The sequence below is a fragment of the Caloenas nicobarica genome, chromosome 14 (genome assembly GCF_036013445.1).
Source record: "Caloenas nicobarica isolate bCalNic1 chromosome 14, bCalNic1.hap1, whole genome shotgun sequence".
Taxonomy (NCBI): Eukaryota; Metazoa; Chordata; class Aves; order Columbiformes; family Columbidae; genus Caloenas; species Caloenas nicobarica.
In genome coordinates this window covers 7,820,702-7,842,850 of record NC_088258.1, presented here as the reverse complement: position 1 = coordinate 7,842,850, position 22,149 = coordinate 7,820,702, and the positions used below count along the sequence as shown (strand labels likewise).

General features: G+C 40.6%; 1 protein-coding gene across 1 annotated transcript in view; it reads left to right on the top strand.

Moving 5' to 3' along the window:
* The window catches only part of OTOA (otoancorin), a 36,050-nt gene extending 19,007 nt beyond the window's left edge, over nucleotides 1–17,043 (top strand). Inside the window, exons 20-28 of the mRNA XM_065644973.1 lie at nucleotides 794–887; nucleotides 2,055–2,184; nucleotides 6,682–6,869; nucleotides 10,991–11,146; nucleotides 12,567–12,709; nucleotides 13,096–13,232; nucleotides 14,155–14,252; nucleotides 16,141–16,333; nucleotides 16,976–17,043. Of these exons, the coding sequence (XP_065501045.1) occupies nucleotides 794–887; nucleotides 2,055–2,184; nucleotides 6,682–6,869; nucleotides 10,991–11,146; nucleotides 12,567–12,709; nucleotides 13,096–13,232; nucleotides 14,155–14,252; nucleotides 16,141–16,333; nucleotides 16,976–17,043 (1,207 nt within the window). The remainder of the gene's footprint in view (nucleotides 1–793; nucleotides 888–2,054; nucleotides 2,185–6,681; nucleotides 6,870–10,990; nucleotides 11,147–12,566; nucleotides 12,710–13,095; nucleotides 13,233–14,154; nucleotides 14,253–16,140; nucleotides 16,334–16,975) is intronic.
* The last annotated feature ends 5,106 nt before the right edge of the window (nucleotides 17,044–22,149 follow it).

Sequence of the window (22,149 nt, the reverse complement as noted above, 5' to 3'; positions counted from 1 at the left end):
TTGTGTTTGATCACCTATGTTTCATGTTTCTGTCCCTTGGTTTTAAAAAGGCAGCATTAGCAGCAGACTGGTGCCACACTGAGTTACTTTCCGGAGTTGTTCAGTGAACTTGGTCTTTTCAGAATGTCTGTTCAGAAACTGTCCACTTCTCCAAAGTGTGCACAGGCCTGTTTTTCGGAAATGTTGAGCACCCACGGCTCCTGCCGACTCAAGGAAAGTTACAGTTGCCTAACACCAATGAAAAACAGCCCCTATACACCTGCAAATAGTTAAATATTGGAATAAATGAGGGGTTTTTTTAATTTAGAAGCAAGTACTGGCAAGTATTTCTTGCTTGCAGTATTAGCCACATTGGTCCTTAGGATAAGATTCTTGGAAAAAGGGTGGTTTCAATTTTGGTTATGAGGTTTACACTTCTGTTTTGATACCATTTTGCAGACTAATATTGCAGTATGAACCTGACAGAAAATGGTAAATTGTCTTTTTAAAAAAATGTTACTTCTCCTTGCTTGAACACTGCGATGCTAACCATACTAAGGCTGTTGAGGGAGAGAGCTCCATTACCACAATATTTGGAAACTTTCTCTGAATATAATGAGAATTCCACTAATGCCCTGTGTATCACAGAGAAATGAGAAAATGCAGACTGATATTAATAAGCGTGAACCATCACATTGGCATAGGAGTCTCTGTGTTTCCTGTATGATATAGTGTAAGAAAAACTCTGAAGTTTTAGTATAATTTTGACTGCAAGCATTCTTCATCAGTTAAATTTTCCAAAATGTTTCTTCAGCACCCCAAAGAACTGGACAGCTGAAACAACTTTAGATGTTGGACCATTTGTAGCTCTGCTGTCAAAAGGGGAATTAAATGTCCTTGCTGAAAAGGTATGTTTTTATTAGAATTTATAAATTTGCAAAAGATAATGTTAGAATTTGGATTCATGAATGTTGTAATGTAGTCTAAATTATGTAATCCAAATGCTAAACTAGGTAAATAATTCTCTTGACACAGAATCATGTGTTAATGTTTCACACATTCTCGACTCCACCAGAATTTCTGAGATGACTTCTTGAAAGTAATGGTATTGTAAATTATTAATTATTAATATTAATGTAAATTATTTGCATGCATACAATGACAGTTGTACGTTGTCATGTAGGGAAGAGAAATGGTACATTTACAGTGACACAGACTCAAATATTTTTAGTACTTTACACCTTGCGGTGTTGTTTCCTCCATTCCCCTGCCTTCCAACCATGAAAGCTGTGTTTCTTATCCTGTTAATAATGGGATCATACTGATCAAGTTAGCATTTACTCATGTGGCCCTTTGCCCTAGGGCCAGCGTAGCACACATAACAACTGATAGCCTCAGCGTTGCACTTTGTAGTTTCTTTGCCCTCTTTAGTTCTTATAATCTTACCATTTTTATGTATAGTAAAATATACTGGAACGAGGAGTTCATTCTTCAGCAGAAATATGTGAGCACAGTCAGCAACTTTTCCTCAGGAGATAATGCTTATAATTGACCAAATAGAATAGGACTAATAGGACTCCAGCTGAAAGGAATGTGACTAGCAGGGTGGAGGAGAGAGGTCCAAAAAGCCTAAAATAGGTGAACAGGTTGAAGTTATTTCTCATAAATTAATTGGGTCCCTATCCTCAATTCTTATCTGGCAAATTTAAGACAAACAAAATTAATTACTTTCCTCACCGCACATAATAAAATGGTGGAACTCATCGCTACAGGAGGGTCTGGACACAGGCTCCAATCAGGCAGTACTCGGGTGTCGCCAGAAGCTGAGAGGGCATACGAGAGAATCACTCAGAATTTGCTTTGTTTAGAATTTTCATTCCCTTTAAACATAGGCTGTTAACCTTTCGGTACCAGCCAATTTACTCTCCTCTTCTGAAACATTTGCACAAATAGGAAGGAGGCTGAGCTGTTATTAACCCCTACTCTGCTGAGGTCTGCACAAGTCTTTCTCTGCAAATTCCTTTGTTTCAAAAGGGCAAAAGAAATCTTATTCATTCATTCTTTCTTTCTTGAAGTTCCCAGATATCATTTTACAAATAGGAAAGACAATTGGATGGATTTCTTCAGCTGAAGAGCTTCTGTCAGCTGTATTTGAATCTGTCTCCAATGTGACTGCCAACATGGAATCATCTCTCACCACACCTGGTCAGTATTTCACCTGGTATCTCTGCAAAACGCCAGATTTACAATGGTGTCATTTTGGGCCATGATGTAACTTAAAGAGGTTCAGACTTCTAGCAAAAACAGTAGTGTCTTCGTTCTGTTGCCTGTATTTGTCTCATGCATTGACTGATTGCTTAATTTCGTTACAGGATTATGTAGTTAAGCATCTCCTGGAATGCTCCTGAGTGCACAAAGGGAAAAAAATGAATTATTTGAATTAGCAGGTTTTGTTTATTTTTACTTTTTTTGTTGATTCTTACTTTCCTTTGTAATCTAAGTGAAAATCGTTGAATCAAAGAGCTGTGAAGGTGACAAGTTAGTGTTGTGCCAAAAGGTAGATAATCCTTTGCCAAACGTGAGCATATGCAGACTTGGCTGCTCTTAAATCGGACATTAGTGGCAGTGTATTTTGTTTATCCAAATGGACCAAGTTCGTTATAATCTAAGAGGTATTTCAGTTAGCAACCAAACTAATCTATTAGAATATCTGGTGGCAAATGGATCATCTTCTTTGTGTAAGGTACATACTTTGACTATATTCTATTATTACAATAACTGTATGCTTCCTCTTACTTGAAATTTGCCCAGGTAGCATTTTGAAGGTATGCCATCCTGTGCCACCGAAAACTGCCCTGCTGTGGGGTGGCTTTTGAGAGCACTATCGGGAATTCAGACTCCAACAATTTCAAGGAGTTTGGTACTGTCTGCCTTTACGTCTTTGAAAATCTCCCCATTGGTTCTCTGCCTTACAGAATACAGGTCCAAGCTCTCAGCAAGCCCTGAGCCACCATGGAAATCCATCTGCTTGTGTAACAGCAACTCTGAATGATGACTGTGTGTCTCTGGGAGTGAATTTGCTGCTGATAATGCTGTATTCATATACAGAGAGAGACAGAGGGTGTTCTACAGAGTTGTATTTTTGCATAGCCTGAAAAAAATGACCTCTGTTGATCAGAGGAGTCATTACATGATTATCATGCTCTAAAAAAGCAGAATTGAGCTAATGGAATAGCACAGTATTAGTCCATCTGTATGCATGAAATCCACTGTTCCTCAAACAAGTAAATCATCAGATCATAAATCATATTTCTTTAGACGCAGGCCGCAGGACTAGATGTTCAGCATCAGGTATTTCAGTATGCTCGTGTCCTTACATGTGCTTTTTTAGGCCTCTGGATCCCAACAATATGAATCCCAAAGACTTCTCTAATTAGACTAACTCATGTCCAGTGCAGTTGCAGAGCTGTCTCATCTGCACTGCAAAACTGATATAAACCTGCCAGTGAAGCTAATGGTCTCTGTCAAAGGATACCTTGGATCCAAGGCTGTTGGAGGCTTTCGGTGTTTCATTTGGGGTACAAGAGCTTAACTAGGGGGGAGTCTGGGAAATGAAAAACTGAAGGATTGTTTGTGCTAGTCCAAGTAATACTTCTGCAGTCCAAGTGTGGTATTGAAGTTATGTTACCAAACATAATCTTATCAACTCCACGCAACTCATGAAAAAAAAAAAAAAGTTTTATGGCTGGTTTGTAAATCACTAGAAAATTGGGTATTATGGAAATAACTCTAGAATAACACTGATGCTCTTCATGCTACCATCCTGCTATTTTACATTTCCCACAGTCCAGCCATGAGCTAATATTAATAACAGTAACAATTACCAGTGACATAGTTGTAGCATCTAAGTCTACATCAAAATAGAAACAAAGGTGATGCTTTAGGCAAGAGGGAATATGTGATGCAAAACTCAGGAATCATGTGTCTGAGATGCTACCAGAAAGCAGTGGCAGTGCTGGAAAAAGAATTCAAGTTGTTTTCCTCAAGTACTGAGATGTTATGATATATATATAATATGTTCTTCATCAAACTAAATGTGATTATGTAGCAAAAGAAAGAGTGAAGTAGCATCAGATACAGGAAGCAAAGCCAGGAGTCTAATTAGTATTTTCCTCTGTAATTGAGCCAATGTATCTGGTGTGTTACAAATAATAAAATAAATGTTTTCTCCCAAACCACAAAATATTAGGTTTTCATGACTTGGGGAAGGGAACTGCATTGTGTCTGGATGGGTAGCATTTACATGATAAAAGCTGACCTTTTGCAGCAGGGGAAAGGGAAACAATGCAGCTTCACAAGAGGGCGATGTAAAGGGAGAGCAGAACATCAGCTGGTACAGTGGAAGCTGAACAACATTTTCGTTTGCTCAACAGATTCAATCTTTTCAGTGTTCTACCCACTACTGCAGCTTCCTTTGATGCAAATAAATCCCTCCTCTGCCTCCTTTCAAAGTACAAATCTACTTTGTAGATCCTCATTTTAATTTATTTATCTGGGGGAGCTTAGCTCAGGCACAGCATCTGTGAAATTCTTGCTTTTTATTGGTAATGACTGTATCTGAAGACATGTAAGGATTATTTGGTATAGATAATTATTAAATAAGGTTTTCCTAAATTAGTGACAGGAGAGAGAGCAGTAAGCAACCGCATTAGGATTCTAATTTCTGCTTTCCACCAATATTAGAGGCAGCTTATGCCAACAAAGACCAGGATTTGTTAAAACACACAATGGAAACTGTCTCATTTGATCATGGTAGGGCCAGAACCTGACCGTAAATAAGATTTTTTTAAATGGAGTTTGTCTGTCCAAACAGTTCTGTTGTTAAGTGAACAGCCATCTCTACATCCTGACATTTTAACAACATGATTGACGTAAAGAACAAGCACTGTGCTTCTCTGACACATCCAGCTTCTGTCTTCACCTTGTTTAAATGTCAGGCAAGTCTTACAAGACATACGTCTTTGTCAGGGTATTTCAGAGTAAAAGGACCTGTCTTGACTTCAGTAAAGCATTTGACACCGTCTCCCACAGCCTCCTCGCAGCTAAACTGAGGAAGTGTGGACTGGATGATCGAGTAGTGAGGTGGACTGCAAACTGGCTGAATGAAAGAAGCCAGAGAGTCGTGGTCAATGGGGCAGAGTCTAGTTCAAGGCCTGTATCTAGTGGAGTGCCTCAAGGGTCAGTTCTGAGACCAGTACTATTCAATATATTCATCAATGACTCGGATGAGGGACTAGAGTGCACTGCCAGCAGGTTTGCCGATGACACCAAGCTGGGAGGAGAGGCTGACACGCCAGAGGCTGTGCTGCCATCCAACGAGATCTGGACAGGCTGGAGAGTTGCACGGGGAAGGATTTAATGAAATATAACAAGAGCAAGTGTAGAGTCTTGCATCTGGGTAGGAACAACCCCAGGTTCCAGTATAAGTTGAGGAATGACCTGTTAGAGAGCAGCGTAGGGGAAAGGGACCTGGGTGTCCTGGTGGACAGCAGGATGGCCATGAGCCAGCACTGTGCCCTTGTGGCCAGGAAGGCCAATGGCATCCTGGGGTGTATTAGAAGCAGGGTGGTTAGTAGGTGGAGAGAGGTTCTCCTTCCCCTCTACTCTGCCCTGGTGAGACCTCATCTGGAATATTGTGTCCAGTTCTGGGCCCCTCAGTTCAATAAGGACAGAGAACTGCTGGAGAGAGCCCAGCGCAGAGCAACGAAGATGATTAAGGGAGTGGAGCATCTCCCTTATGAGGAAAGGCTGAGGGAGTTGGGGCTCTTTAGCTTGGAGAAGAGGAGACTGAGGGGTGACTTCATTAACGTGTATAAATACGTAAAGGGTGAGTGTCAGGAGGATGGAGCCAGGCTCTTCTCGGTGACAACCAATGGTAAGACAAGGGGCAATGGGTACAAACTGGAACACAGGAGGTTCCACTTAAATATGAGAAGAAACTTCTTCACAGTGAGGGTAACAGACACTGGCCCAGGCTGCCCAGGGAGGTTGTGGAGTCTCCTCTGCAGACATTCAAACCCGCCTGGACACCTTCCTGTGTAACCTCATCTGGGTGTTCCTGCTCCAGCAGGGGGATTGGACTGGATGAGGTTTTGAGGTCCCTTCCAATCCCTGACATTCTGTGATTCTGTGACCTCTCATGTCTGTTACATTCCTTTCGAACTGTATTCACATACGTGCTGTTTGAATGAGAAGTTTATTCACTCCCAGTGAATGGTGGTTTTACCTCAGGATAAACCCTTGTCTGGATTTTGATGCCTTTAGGGAATTAGATTTGAAAGAAACTTGTAAGATATTGGTTACTTTTATTGCACACATCCAGATTTTAGTTTTATTGTGGCATGCAATATTGTAACTGTTCTGAAATATGTCTGCTCCTATTTTCTTTTCCAGCATGCACTGCCTGTGCAGGACAAAGAATATAACAAATTTCTTGCAAGTTAGGCAAGTTCTAGTTTTATATTCACAATGTTAACAATGTAAATATTTAAATAAATTATTTCATTGCAAGATAATTAATTTATCAGTATCTCATCTGCTGCAGTTAATTCATAATCTGTCACCCTCTTAAACCTCTGTATTGCTTTTATTTTTTTTTCAGTCCCCATGAAGAAAACTCTTGCTATTTGACTTTTTTTCCAGATTGCCTGGGAACCAGAGCTCCTTCTTCAAATGAAATTATTAAATTAGCAGAAGCAAATGTCTTTTGGTCAGTTCAGGAACTGAAATGCATGGATGCAGGGACTTTTGACAAAAACGTGGAACTTCTTGGGACTGTCTCAGGTTTTAACAGCTCCCAGCTTATTGCCTTGAAGGAAAAAGCCAAGCAGGTAACTATCCTGTCTGAAAAGAAAAATTAAATCCATAATTTGATTTGCTGTTATTGAACTATGCAGTTCTAAAATAACTGTGCTATGACAGTGTCATTACTGCTGCAAGAATATCTATTGTTTATTGGAAAAATAATGTGAGATGGTGATAAAAGACTATTGCCCTTGCTTTAGAGTCAAGTTGTTCTGAGCTATTGGCAGCTGAAAAACTTAAGTGCTTTGACTTTTGAATTGCTTTTCAGTTACTTGCTCCTCACTTTTGTTTCATAAATGAAAAATCAGCAAGTAGTACTATAGGCTGTTGATTGGCCTGCTGAGAATTAAGCTCAGAGTATTAAACTGTCTAGATCAATGTTAAATATAGTTTACAGTGGTGTAAAAACCAGGCTGACTGAAAGAGACTTACTAGCTGAATAAAGCTCATTCTCCCACCTTCTTGTCACAGCCAGGGACAAACCCATCCATGGGAAATTTTAGGGAGTGAAAAAACTCACATGCATTTAGTCTGTCTTTACTAGGACGCTATTGGTGAGTGCAAGTTCTGGAAACACAGCAGAGAGATGTCTGTCTTTGCTGGGCTGTAAATTCATGGGCAGGAACCAGGCTGCAGTCTCAGCTCTTGTCACCACTCCTGCAGCACCACTGTCACCTCTGTCTTTCAGAGCGCAGCAATGCAGCTCCTCTTGAGCTCCTCAGAGAGGTCTCTGCCCTGGGCTCAGCCCCTATGTGATGCCCGGGCTGCAGCAGTGGTGTGGGAGGCTGGGACTAAAACTTCTCCCCGCTGGCGCTGCAGCACAGGGTCTGTGCCAGAGTCCTCCAGGCAGAGCTCTGTGCTGGGTGCAGTTCAGCACACTGTGCTGGGTGCAGTTCAGCACGCTGTGATGGGGCAGAGCACCAGCGCGGTGTCTGGGCTCCCGGCAGTGCTGCCTCGGCCAGCCGTGGGCTGGGACAGAAGTCGGACCTCACTCCATCCCTGTTGCTGGTGTTGCACTCCTCTGTGGGGGTGACCTCCTCTTGCTGCTTTGTGGTTTCCTGCACTGCTTGGGAACAGGTAGTGTCCCAAACTTACTTTCTTTCAGCAAGGAAAAACCTTATGGTGCAATCAGACAAGCTGTTTTGGTCGCAGAAAACCCAGAGGTGAAGAGGTTACCGTCCCCAGCCTGTCTTCAGCTTCTTGTCACCAGCGTCTGCTGGAGGTTATCTGCTTTCTGCTTCCATCTCTGCATGGCTAGCTACTCTGTAATCCTGTTCTGCCAAAATGATCCAATGTTTTAAAAGTCCTCTTTAGGTTCCGTCAGGTCATTCTGACAGAATGAGGTTAGCAAGCATCTACAAGTGCAGTTGGCTGCACGAGTAATACAAGTAGTACAAGTGGAGATGCTTGGGGATGTGAGGACTGACCTCCGGAGGAAAGCGGAATCAGGGGACAAGGTGTGCCTGAGCAGCATCTCCTTAAACCAGCAGCTACAGCCAAAGTAGTGGAGATGACCGTGACTTTTGGGTAGATAAGCCAACAGTGCAGTTTTTAGCAGTGAAGCTCAGCTTCTAAAACTCCTGAACTGCAGGTGCTCAAAGAGAAGTGGCACTAACCAGATTTTCAAAAGCAGATGGTGAGCAATTCTGTGCAATTCTGTCTCTGCTGCCTTATTGCAGTAGGACGACATCCCACTGCATCAGATGCATTCTTCCCAAGACAGCTTCCCTCTGCCAGCACACAGACGTGGGTAGGAAAAGGGAAAAAAAGTGTGATCCTAGAAGAAAATATAAACAGTGCTCATCTGAAATAGTGGGAACTAAATATTTTACGTCAGTGCAACTTAATGATACATGATATCTGTTGTCAAGAAATTGCCAACAAGGTTAATACACTCAAATCCCAGCTATATTCAGTTCAAAGATATACAGATCTGTAGTGCACTGAATGAAAGTATATTCTGTCAGTGTGAGTGTTTGTAAGACAGATTGCTGCTAGACAAAGCCAGACTTCCTAGATATTAATTTGAACGTGAAGCAGGAGAAATCAGACAGTACAGGCAAAGCACTTAGAAATTATGTGCATAAGATGCTGTTATGTTATTAACTAAAGGGCATCTTTGATTAAAGGTTTGATTAAGCCAGCTTTAATTTATCCTAATTGATTGATTTCCCCTAAAAGAAACTGTGTACTAGTCATGGTCCCAAACTAATTCAAAAAGTCTAGTTATCAGATTGTGTCTTAATGAAAGTAAGAAGCTTAACTCACTTGGAAGTGGGAGGTCTCCAAGCTCTGCGGTAGTAACAGATGCATGGATCTGTGGTCTCTAGGGGAATGAGAACAAAGGAGATTTCAGTTTTATGTGTTGTGTTATTTATATTGTTATGTCAGAGATTTCATCCAGCACTGTCAGATAATACTATTTATGAAGTCCTTCAAATTCTGTAGTTTATGACCTAGATCAGAAAATAGACACATGATATTTTTAACTGCATGTGTTTCATGTAGCTCTTAAAGTGAAGAATTAAGAGCTTTAAAATTGAGCTAATGCTTTTCACTATCTATTTTCTTTTGAAAAGATAGAAATTTCCCAAGCTTAGACCCTTTTTCTGTTTGTTTATGACATTGTAAAACCAACATAAAAGATCCAGTGGAATCTCAGTCAGGAGGTACAGGTCCAGCAAAGCTTCTCTTAAACAAATCCTTAAACCGAGGGTCATGGTTGGGAAAAGCAGCTCGGCAGTCCTGAGGCTGCTCTGTATTGGATACGTGTGGTGGTATGAACAGCAGATAGTCTGCAACTCTGTGTAAGGAGTATCTTATTGCAGAGATCTGGCCTTTTTCTTCATTTGATGCAGATGGTACAGCTTCAGATGTACCTGAAGGTGCAAAGACTATTTAGTAGGCAACTGCAGAGATATTCCTTCAGCAAGTCATTGCCAGCTTTGATCTTTCTAATTAAAAAAAAAAAAAAAAGTTAAAATTGCAGCTATCCTGAAAATTGAATAAATATTTCCATGAATCAGACAGCATGAATGATCAACTTAGCCCCGGACTGGGCTTTTAGGTTTTTTTTTCTAGAGTTAGCAGCATGTACTAGAAAACTGTAATGTATTGACTGACATAAAGCAAAGTTGCTGGAGTACATGAAACTGTTCAAGGAAGCATATTTTTTTTTTTAAATATATGCCTGTCTTGTTCAAGGCACTTCCTCCAGCCAAAACCCAATGTCTTTTTTCTGTAAAGACAATTGGCCACGTCCTGAGAGATACTGACCACTGACTACTGTCTTCTATTGTTTCTAACTAAATGTAATTGACAGTTCCCCTAAACTGATTTGCAGAGCCTCTGCAAATTCAGCTCTTGATGGACTTTCATTACTCCTTATTCAGGCAGACCTTTTTCTGAAATCAAAATTTTCTTAGGGTTGGTCTGTGACAGCTTTAGAATCACTGTAACACATCACAGATAAAGTTAAAAGCAGTGAAGCTTGTCAGTTGAAATACATCGGTACTGGTACAGAAGAGCCTCTGCTTATTTCTTTGTTTTTACAGAGCTTGGTTGATTTAACTGTATCTGAACAAAGACATTAAAATTATTTTTTTATTTTTAATATTGTATGCACATAAAACTAGAAATCAGAACTTTAGGAATTGGCTACTTGTCTGTATTACTCAGTTCTCTACTTTGATTTCTGCTTTACTTGTCCATGACTGAACCAGGATGACTGGTTGCAAAAGCAATTTCAAGCCACTCCGCTGGAGCGTTTGCAATTGGTGTAGGAGCCTGGGTAGTCCAGGTGCTGCTTTCATGGTAGCAGCGTAATAGTGCGGATCTCAGCACAGACTCGCATTTTTATTGGTTTTAGTGGTACTTGCTCCTACAGCAACACTTCCAGCAGTCCCTGCACTGACTTAGCAACAAACTCAAGCTGTAGAAGTTACAGCAATTTTAGAAAAACTAACCGTTACTGGTGTAGAACCTTGAAAACCTAAGCAGAACAATACCTAAGCTCTGCCTTTTGTGTGCAGGAAGGCACACTGCAGGTACTGGAACATTTAAAATCAAGGGGTTTGAGAATGGTGTGTATAGAGGAAGATTCATAATGATCTAACAGACACTGTACATTAATGAATCTCTTCTGAAGGTCTGGGGATCGCTGCCAGACTGGAAGAGTTATCATATTGTTTCTCTGGGCCGCATTGCTCTGGCACTCACTGAACATGAAATTGAAGAGCTGGATTTGCATTCTATTGACACCATTTCTGTACTTAGTCAGCAAACAGAATGGACTCTTACCCAGGTAAGTATGTTACTGAAGGTACTCCTGGTGAAAGGCTCTGGATTCACATCCTTTGGGACTGAAATCCCGGAATCACCTAAGAAACAGATGCAGCAATTCTCACTGCTCCCTGCTGCCGTTCTGTGGCTGGGACCCCAGTGAAAGTGGCAGGTAGGTCAGCACTGGTGTCTGCCTGGCCGCTGGCTTCCCTGCGGAGGTGGCCAAGAGACCATCAATCAATATTAGTTGTGGTAGTGATGAGAGTATTGTTTAGCACTTGCTCACTAAGTAGTAGAAAGAGGTCAGCCCCTCCTCTCACACCGGCCCCAGAACAGACGCTAATATCTCTTCTATCAGCCCTTCCTAACCAGGAGTAATCACTCAAGAGGCACTGTGCGCCCCAGCCCCAGCATCCATTGCCCTAGAGGCCTCAGTTATTAGCAGACAGGCTCCTCTCATCTTGTTTTCCTTGAATAACTTCTAGTTCTGTCAGCAGGACTTTCATAATAAGAGTTAAAAGCTTGTATTTGTATATGCAATTGGCAGCGTACTTCTGACTGCGTGACCCATCCCATCAGGGCTCTTCCACCGCACAGATGCTGGCATGGTTGCAGCCAGCTTTGGCAAAATACCACAAATCTGTTTAATAGGTTCTTGTTCTGAAAAGCACCATCAGTAGGAAGCACTTGGGAGGGTTTTGTACAATAGCAGTTGCCTTTTGAGGTTTCCTGCTGTAAGAATAGCTGGTTCAAAGAGATTCATTCTGCCTGACTTCAGTTTTCTAAAATTTAAGCAGCCAGTCTGAGCTAGTCATTTGAGGCTCAGCATTGTGGATAGATTAGGAAGTCCTGAAGGATGCTTGTTTCTGTCACTGTCTTTGAAGGATGCCTTGGTGTCAGGCCTAAGTTAGACATACAATTTTTAAGCGGTTAGTTTAGGATGAGCACCATCCTAAATAACTTAGGCTTGCAAAGGCATTTTGGTACCAATATCCTACTCATATCTGAAAATTAATCCCAAACACAGGTCACCACCTATATATGACACTTGAATTAAACAAGACAACCTGAGTATTAGAAAAACTAAAAATTTCATATTGATCCCCTCGAGTAATTTACATTTTCTTCTAGCAATTTAAATGTTAGGCACTTCAACACCTGTTTCTTCTGGTGAAGTGTTTCCTCATGACCCGGCAGAAGAGGAACAGAGTACTTTCACATTGCGCTTGGGAAGTGGTTGTGTAGCAGCGCCCTGTTTAAGTGTCACATATAGGTGGTGACAGTGCTCCACCTGAAAGCCGTGGCAAAACTCCAATTAATTACATTGGGAAGGCTCAGGTTTATATATGGTCCATAGTTTCTGCTAAGATTTTGAGCTTCTAGTAACAAAACCTTCAATTATATTTGCACTGTTCACGTATAATATTTTACTGCTTTTGTAGGCAAGATCTATTTTGCAAGGTTTTCTAGAAGACTCTGGCCAGACGATCAGTACACTAAAAAGCTTTGATTTAGTTGGCTTAGGAGCTATTCTCTGTGCTCTGAACTCCTCGGAAATCATGTCCATAAGGACTGCTGAATTCAGGTACTGCATTTAATACTTAATGAAATATTTATTAGTATCTCTATTGATAGAATTTATTAAGCAATTTGTTTTCCTTCAAGATTTCAAGAGCCTAAAGGACACTTTAATGCTTTTAGAAAGGCAATCACTGTTATGGAAGGCGTACACTAGTTGTTTAAAATATATTCTGTTTAAGATTTTATCTGCCATTTATATCCCACCATTTAAGTATTGTGTAGAGAAACTTTTTCTTTCTCAAAGCATTAAATATTTGTATGCAATTTGTATGCATATCTTTTAACTTGAAAATGGGTTTAGTCTTCTTACAGCAGACTAAGTATATTCCAGGCATATTTAATATTGTATGTAATTGCAGCATGCAACGTTAACCCTGTTGCCTTTTGCAGTGCTGCTGTTGCAAGAATTGGCCTGTTGTTGTGTAGCACCCCTGTTCTGAGACAGTTTAAGAAGATAACAGAATCTGTGTTTGGTCCTGCTACCAGCTGGAACAGCTCTATTTTACAAGAGATTGGTACTATAGCAGGTAACAAAATTTGGACTCCAGACGGCAATGGTTCTGAAATGTTGTTATTAAGCATCAAGAGACAGGTTCACATAGCAGTGCGTTTTTCTAGACTGGCAAAAGACATTTTTTTCCAGAGAGGAGTCACCTGCAGGGATGGACATCCAGCAGTTTCATTAGCACTAAGGAAAAGTTGTGGTATTCTCCGTAAGGTTCTCTGAATCTGCTCAAACGGACTTTGGGGAGCACAGCCTGAAGTCATTTAGGTCCCATAAGTTGGAAAAGGTAAATCAAGGAGGGCAAACCAACCAGGATTTCAGACCCACTCACCATTTGTGAATGTGCTGCTACCAGAGTGTCTGTATGGGATTGGAGCAGTGCTGTGGCTGAGCGCGCATCCTGCTGCCAGCAGTGGAGCAACGGGCTGCCCAGGGAAGAGCAAAAGAGCAAGATTAGCCTGGAGTGATTCTGCTCCACAGTGCTCTCAGGGGCTTCCTGAGCCAGAGGTCACACATGGTTCTGTTTATGGTCATAAATTTTAGCATCTCCGATGCCTGCGGCAATGATTCCACACTGTAAGCAGCTAACGGGTGAAGAAGTAACTCGCATTGCGTGCTTGTGCTCCTTCATCTTGCATCAGAAGAGGCTGTGAACACGCATTCCCTAATAACAGTGCTTATGATTTTATTGATTTTCGTCGTTGTCTCTTTTCCAAGCTAAAGTAACTTGAGTACATTCCATACCAATGGTTAAGGTCAGGTGATTTGAAATGTTGGAATATAATGAAAGAAACGAAACGACAAAAGAAGCAGTATCTATCTCCATAATGCATTGGAGTAAACAATGTACTAGATATTTTGTATAAATGCTTAAAATTTGTGTTAGCCTAAAAATAAATCTAATAAAAAGAATATTAACTGAGTTCTACTGCTATCTTTTTTAGGTGGCTTGAATGAGGATGAATTAAAAGCATTCGATAAAAACTTGATGCCTTATTTCCAGCCAAAAGGAATAAGACGTATACCTCCTGAAATTTTCCAAGTAAGAGTTTGATTACTGAAGAAATAACCAAATTATATAAAATTTTTACTCTAGTATAAATAAGCTGCAGCACTGATTTATAGTGTGGTTCTGGGTTTCAGCAAGAATTTTTCGATGGTGTGTTAAGTGAGAGGCAGTCAAGAATCTGAAATATTAACTTTCAGCTATATCATCTGTATTTGTGATGCTCATAAACTGTGCTAGACAAGGTTTATTCTTCAGAATGTGTCTCAAGGAAAAAGCAAAGATCTAGGATCAAGAAGCAGGGAATGGACTCTCTCTCTTCCAACATTCTGTTCAGATCTGACTTTTCTTCTCTGTTCATTAACATTCACAAGGATGCTATCATAGCTACAAATTTCTCTGCTATGTAAGAGCTTTTTTATTATCCTAAAATCTGGCAACATTCGCCTGAGTTAGCTCTAAAAAACAGATTGTACAAGTAGATAGAGATCAGAAAGGAATTACATCTAATTATACCAGGCCTGAATGTGGACCAGAAATTAGAACATGGATCTTGAGATCATTGCCCCAGACTTTATTTGACTTAGTGACAAGATTAATATTCTGCCTAGGTGGGTCTCTTTCAGATGCTCGGGCAAACGGTTTACTTATGGACAGATGAGCTAAACAGATAGTTAACTGTGTCAGCTTCCATAACAGAGAAAAACTCCTTGAACACTAACTGTTCTGCACAGGACCACTGGCAGTTGAGATAAGTTTGAAATGTCCTTAGCGAGACTATTTATTTGAAAAACAGCTGAAGACTTATGGCAGCTTGTAGAATTTCTTTCAAATAGCAGACATTTTTGTTGTTAAGAATAGTAATGACACTACCAAATGTGCTTAACAAAGAACAGGGCACCTTCTTGGGGGAGTTTTCTGTATATGAAAGATTCAAAGCAGATTTTGTTTTAACATGGGGTTTTTATAGCTTCATTTTAGGACTGTATGTTATTCAGATTTTGATTTATGACAAATTACATTGTATTACGGACTTCAGTTGGATTAGGAAGAGACTCAATTCAAAATTTCTGGACCTGTAGGCATTTACATGGGTTTACTCAGTTTAAAAGTGCACACCATTTAGCAGACTATGAAAAATTGGGAATTATTTGCTCCATCGTCTGACCTACTTGGAACGGGAATTTAGTCTCTTTAAAGTAAAACCCAATGCAGAATTGTTGCAGCAAAGAAGGCTTGTGTAGGAGGGCTAAAATTCTTGTGTCTGCAGAATGTTAACTAGAATCAAAGCAATCCAGCATACCCAATACATGCAGGCTTTACAAACTGGTTAATTGCTATGTGATATAAGATAATTACTGTAAGATTATGATTACCGTGTTTCGTTTTCAAACACGACTTTTAATATGACCAAGCTTGGAAGATTTTCAGTCTAAAAGAGAAAATGGAATAATGAGATTAAAGCATGAGTTTTTTCATCTCATTGCTCTGCTGCTAACTCTAATCAAGGGTCAAACATAGGTTCAAGTGAGGTTGCTTGGGAGCAGATGTAAGAGGAAATAAATGAGAACACAAGAGGATGTACAATGTCACCAGTCTTTGAACAAATCAGAAAATAAATGGCTGGAAAATTAAACGCCAGCAATATATTGAAGAGGTGTCCAATACAGTGTTGGCATAGAAAGCTTCTCAAGCTGTCAGATCCCAGCAGCAAAGAGAAGGGTGAAAGACAGCTGAGTGGTCAGTGAAGTAAATGAATGCACAGGATTTTTTTAAGCTCTATTGAGCTCTTTTATAGCAACACAATGTTGAAGGCTACTTCGCCTCATTCCAAATGCCAAGGCAGTGCTGACTTCTGATTCCTTACCTGCCTTATATAATTGACAGCCTAAACCCATTTTTTTCTGGCTTTTATTCCTCCCAGGCATTGTCCCCAGAACAAATAGCAAACCTGGGCCCTGAAAATGCCGCCATGGTTACCAGGTCACAGCGTGAGCATCTGAATGCATTGCAGCTCCAGAGCCTTCAGCTGGCGCTGGACGGAGCCAGGCCCAGCACCCCGGGCACACAACACGGTGCGAGTGCTACCCAGGCGCTGCAAACCCCGGCTCTGAGTGGTGAGTAGGTCAGTCCTTCCTCCCCCTTGGAGAAGGACACACACTCCAGTGGGGTGTGCAGTCCTGCAGCATCCACCAGGATCAGACCAGTATTTTGAAGGTGGGTTACAGTCAATTCTCTAAACAGCTTTTTAACTCATGCCTCAAATCATGTCTGACTAAGACAAACTGCAAGGATGTTGTTGGATTTATCAACAGCAAGAGATAATGAAGGTTGTCAGATGGCATTAGCAACGATATGCTGCCAGTAGCATTACACGGCGCTAAGCACTAGCTTGTGTAAAACGTAGCCTGAAAGAGTGAGCTTTTCCTTTTCCTTCTTTCCTGTATTCTTTGCCTAAATTTAAGGCAGAGCTCTCCACCTCTGGACCTTCAGATGACAACCTTTATCTGCAGCAGAACCTTGTTTGCAGAGCTGCTAGTGGGAAAGGAGGGAGCACTGGAGTGGGTTAGCATCTTTATCCAGACTGTAGGACCCCTTGAAGAGTTTTTCCTGCGGTTCCCATCCTGTTTGGAATTAAAGCCTATTAGTACATGTGCTTCAGTGGTTTAACATTTTACCTCTCCATATTGCAATTTATACTGGGCAAATTATGCTGAGCTGCGTAGTGACACTAACACATGATGCCTTCTGCTTTTCAGGTGCTCCCTGTCTGAGTGGCTTCAGCATCTGGTTGTGTGCTGTGTTTATGCTGCACCTGCCTTTCTGAATCCAAAATTGTTAAGCTTGAGGTAAATTATATTTTCAATAAGAGGTAGCTTTATAATAGAAACATAGTTCAGCTGTAACACTGGTGGCTTATCAGTAGCAACACAGGGTGAAGGACCGTGGGACCCCCTTCCAGCTTTGAATACAGAGATAACAATTTCTGAACGATTTTTCTGTACTACAAAGGTGGTTTGTACCTCTGTTAGACTATCTTAGAATCTAATCAAGGGGAAAGAACTTTATCTTATCTTTACTGTAAAGCTAACCTTAATGAAAGTATATTTAAAATTCCATGTAACACCAATCCATTACTGCATTGTTATTTGGAACATATTGTTGGTATTAATCTGTATTTTGCCTGTTTCAGTCTATTGATAAGATTTTATTCCACAACTGCTTTGATAATCTCAAATTAAAAGAATGTTCCCATTAACTTCCATTGGATTTTACCATTTTGACAGGCTAAAATTTAATAAGAGTACTGGTGGGTTTAAGGAATAAATTCAAATTAAGCAAATAAATGCTTAAGTGTTCTACTTAGACTCTAAGACTGCAAATCGAAGTACATCAAAAGACTTAATATTTTTCTTTGCTTTCTGATTTTCAGTGTCCTGGAGCTTGCAAAAGAGATGCTAGAGATAAAGAACTGCAGCTCAGCCTGATAGTAGAATCAAGAGGCTCTGAGATGCCTGAGTGCAAAGTGGTTAATTTCTTAAAAGCAACACCTTCATCTGCCATCCTGATCCCTTTCACTGGAATGCATTTGTGGGAAAAATGTCTCACAGCCCCTCTCTTTTCACACCATCAGGATTTTGGGGAAGAATGTACTACAGAGAAATGTTGTATAAAGGTTTCTTTGATCCTTAAAGAAATGTTGTTTGTCGTAGATGTGGGTAACATTTGTTTAAACCAAGCTTAATTTTTCCTATATCATTTTAGTTCTAACATTGATATTTGAGAATGAAAAAAAAAATCAGATGAATGCATAAATTTGCTGTTGAATATATATCATGAGAATAATTTTCTTATCTGCATATTGTGAGAACTGCAGCTCTCTTCTCCACTTGTGACTACTCTGATTGTTGCTAGGCACTGCTGTACATACTGCAGGATATACATCCGACTGTTGACAGTCTGACGTAAGGCTGGTGTAGGCCTAGATCTTCTGAGTGTTGTGAACCATGTGATAGGTGGCCCTGTCCAGCAGTATGTACGAGGAAGTATTTCATGTAATTCATTTGATTGGTTGTGGGATTCTTACGAGGTTAACAGATGGGAAGAAATACTTTGTTGGCTTATTATTTCAGTGCCTGACACCTTATATTCAGAATTGTGTTCAGAAAAGAGAAAGAGGTTCCTGGCTCTGGCTCACCAGTAGAGAAAATATCCCTAGCACCCAGTACTGAAGAAATGCCACATTTGTGGTATCTTTAAATCCTGGAAGATAAGAAAACAGCTACCCATCCACAGTGTCTGAAAACTGTCCCTGTTAAAGCTGGCATTATGGCCGTTGTCAGGTTTTGTACAGTACGTAGAATGTTTGACTCCCAGTGATCCCAATCTGTCACATCAGAGCTAACCAACTCCTATCAGTGTGAGGCTCTAAAGATACCTTTTTAAAAAAAAGGGCACCTTTCTTTAATTTTAAGAAGCCCTTTATGCCTTTGTATAATCTGCTGAAATATTCCAGAGGCAATTATGTACTGCATTATGGCAGATTTGCTTATCACTTGGCTGCTACGCTGATCTTAGGATCATCACCACCTGATTTATCTTCCCATAACACAGATTTCAGTCCCAGGACCTTGTTAGAGTCCCATTCTGCCCACGTTGAAGCAGATGTGAGATGTGCCTCCCAGGTGTGTCAGCCAAATGCACCTGGGGTTATGGGAGAGGCCTGACTAACTCAAATGACACTCACAAAAAAGCAAGGAATTGAACAGTCACCTGGAACGTGTCCCCTGAGCAGTTAACCCCATAGCATTGGCCATCATGCACTTGCTGGTATTCTGGCTCTTACTGTGTTGTGGTTATGGACACCACACGTTGCTTCCGAGTATGCGCACAGCCAGTTACGGCATTTCAGTTGAGGAATGGGAACTCGTTAAACTGCGGTACCTTGTTCCCTTGTGATCACCTGTCTTCAAGAGAAGTAGAAATCAAATTTCAAATAATCTCTTCCTCTTTTATTTTTTTTCCCCTTAAAAACGGGCTGATATTCTAGGCTGGTACACAACTTTAAGCATTGTGGTCTCTTTATCTCAGTGAAAATGTTTTTGATAAGTATGGTGGTTGGTTGGTTTGTTGGTTGGTTTGTTTGTTTTTTAAAGCAAGATCTGTAGATACATGGGCCTAAGGGGGGGCTAAAAACCTTATTTTACTCCCTTATAGTCCTGATTAGTAAAACATTCTCTCCTGTGTCATATGATGTGGACAGCCTTGGGGACTGCTTACTCTGCTCCTGTTGAGGTTGAGGATCTAACTTCGCTTTCCAGTAAGGCAGGAAGGAAACTGGATAGGAAAGACAGGTCTGCAAAGAATAAACGCAAACTCCAGTGGAAGTTAAATTTATCTTATCAATATTCTAGAACATGTGAAATTTTTCCTCAGAAACAGTACTTTGTGCATTGATATACAGTATGCTTTTAAAAGTGAAGATAAATGTCAGACTTTTCAGAGAACAAAATAAATGAGTGTACCATCCAGATATCCAGAACTTCATATTTCAGAAAAGTGTCCGGTCCATTTTTACACTATCTTTCCATATCTATCTACTCAGTCATTAAACAGAGAAATTATGAGACTGGCTCATACATCCCACCTGATCTTGTCTGGTATCAGGACCTGTAGCAGTTTTGTACCATGGGATATTTTTGTAAAATTCACATCTGGTACTTTAATTGTACCCAGAAATAGGTAGTCTAGAAATGTATTACATTTTTTCTATTAATAGTAGCAAGCAACCGATGTCCATCTGTCTCCTCCTGCTGCCCCTTCCTGTTCAGCATCAGTCTGCTTTCCGATCCAGATTAAAGAGAGGATTTTCTTGCCCTCATGATGCAGGAGCACAAGGCATGTTCAGAGCTTACAATCCAAGTGACTGTACATCAGGGTATTAAATGGAAGAAATGTGATGGCTGGACTTCTTGCTTTGCTGACAACTGTGCAACATTTATCTTCTAATGTTTTAGCTGGTATTAATTAGCCTTACAAATATTTAACAGCATCTCACAATATCTGTGACCTTCGCTTTGGGGGACAAGGAGAAGAGAGCCCAGAGGTAAATTCCTAGAGGAGAAATATGAAAACAGTGAAAAATAGTGATCTCTCACAAATACAGCAGGATAATATTTTCTGGTACTCTTTTCCCCAGTAATTTTTAACTGTTGTATAGAAAAGAAATGTATTGATTTATCAAAGAATAGTCATTTCTATAGTTAAAATCATGTGTTGGCTTGATGCACAAGCTAAAGCTGCCCCAGGTCATCTTTAACTGCGGCCTGGACGTGTTTCAATACTTTATCAGATGTCAGAAAACAGATCACAAACATGTTCTGAATATATCCTGCATGAACTGAGAAAGGGGTTGAAAGAGGAGGGATGTCAGCTCTCTGCCTTTAATGTATCTATTAAAATAGATTCTAGTCATGCACCTGTCAGTGTTTTTATTAGGTACTTTTATTTCCATATTCATCCTTTTAGAAGTGTTTACATCTAACACATTAAGTGTACATATTTCAATCAAACCTCTGTCAAACAGCTAATCTGGCTAGTTTAGCCAGTGCTTTAAGACATGAACTGTACTTTCAGGCCTTTTTATTACATTTATATGTAGTGATGGGAGTGCCACAGCATTGTAACCACATAGGTCATACTTAGGTAGTGGCACTTTTCCCCCCACTGTTGCTGTCTGTACCGTGGACATGGGGAGTTCTCTCAAATGCTGTTGTTTTCAGCACAAATTTTCCAGGTGCTGGATTTGGATTTGTCCTCAAGTAGGCAATTTACTCATAATTACATCAAACATTATTTGAGGCTGAAAGTTATTCAATATGTTTAAAACAATTAGTCTGTTACAGTTCAAATCTATTAAACTTTTCACATGTAACACATACAACCTCTTAGGGCATTGTAAGAGTAAAATAAAAGATACTGTAGGGCTTGTCAAGCAGTTGTATTGCTGTACTTGTAAACACAATGATTTAAGAGGACAGACTTTGATTCCTAATCCCTGAAAATACATAAAATTGTTTCTGTCGCACTGTGGGTACTTTTAAAAAAAGATAAACTCGAGAGGAGGTACTAATCAGGGGGTACTAATTCTTGTCTTTCAGGGAATATGTAAGCTATTTAAAGATTTCAATGTTTATGCTATATTTTAAATAAGAAAATGGAAGATTGTAGTTAGGATCTTTTTCATGAATGTTTAAACAATATACAACCTGCTGTACGCTATTTCCTCAAATGGGGACTGTAATAATGTAAACCAAGCTATTTTAAAGAAATCCTCCCTTTTCTGTGATGCTGCGGTAAGTCGTTACCTGTTTTCCAGTTCCTTAAAGTCGCATTCCTGTGAGGCTATTCCTAGCTTTGTTACTTTGATTGGTGTTTCACAGGGGATATTGTAATCAGAGTCCTGCTGACGAGGTGACAGCTCTGGATTTGCTGCGCAACTCCGGCCGCGGCGCCGTCCTTGGGACGGCACGGTTACTCACACAGCCTTGTTGTTGCAAGGAATAATTACTACTTTTTTTCTTTCTGGGAAGATTCGCATACTCTCTTGGGCTACTGAACGTCGGTCAAGTCAATTGCTCGTTTTCACAAAACGTGACAATAGCTGTGAGAGATCAACCGCTCAGCTACCCAGACGGCTGAGACCCAGGGCGGCTTCTCCCCGCGCACTCCGGGTGTCACCGGCAGCATCTGCCTGGAGCCGCTCCCGCTGCACAGCTCTGCTCTCTGCTCACCGCCAGTTAACAAAGAACCTCCAATTTATTCCGCTAAAAGGCTTTATGAAGAGTTTAAGGCAAAAAAAAAGGCACCGCGGCCTGCTCCACCCTCAGCGTTGGCTCTGCACTGAAGCCGGAGCGAGCGTTTCACAGCCCCC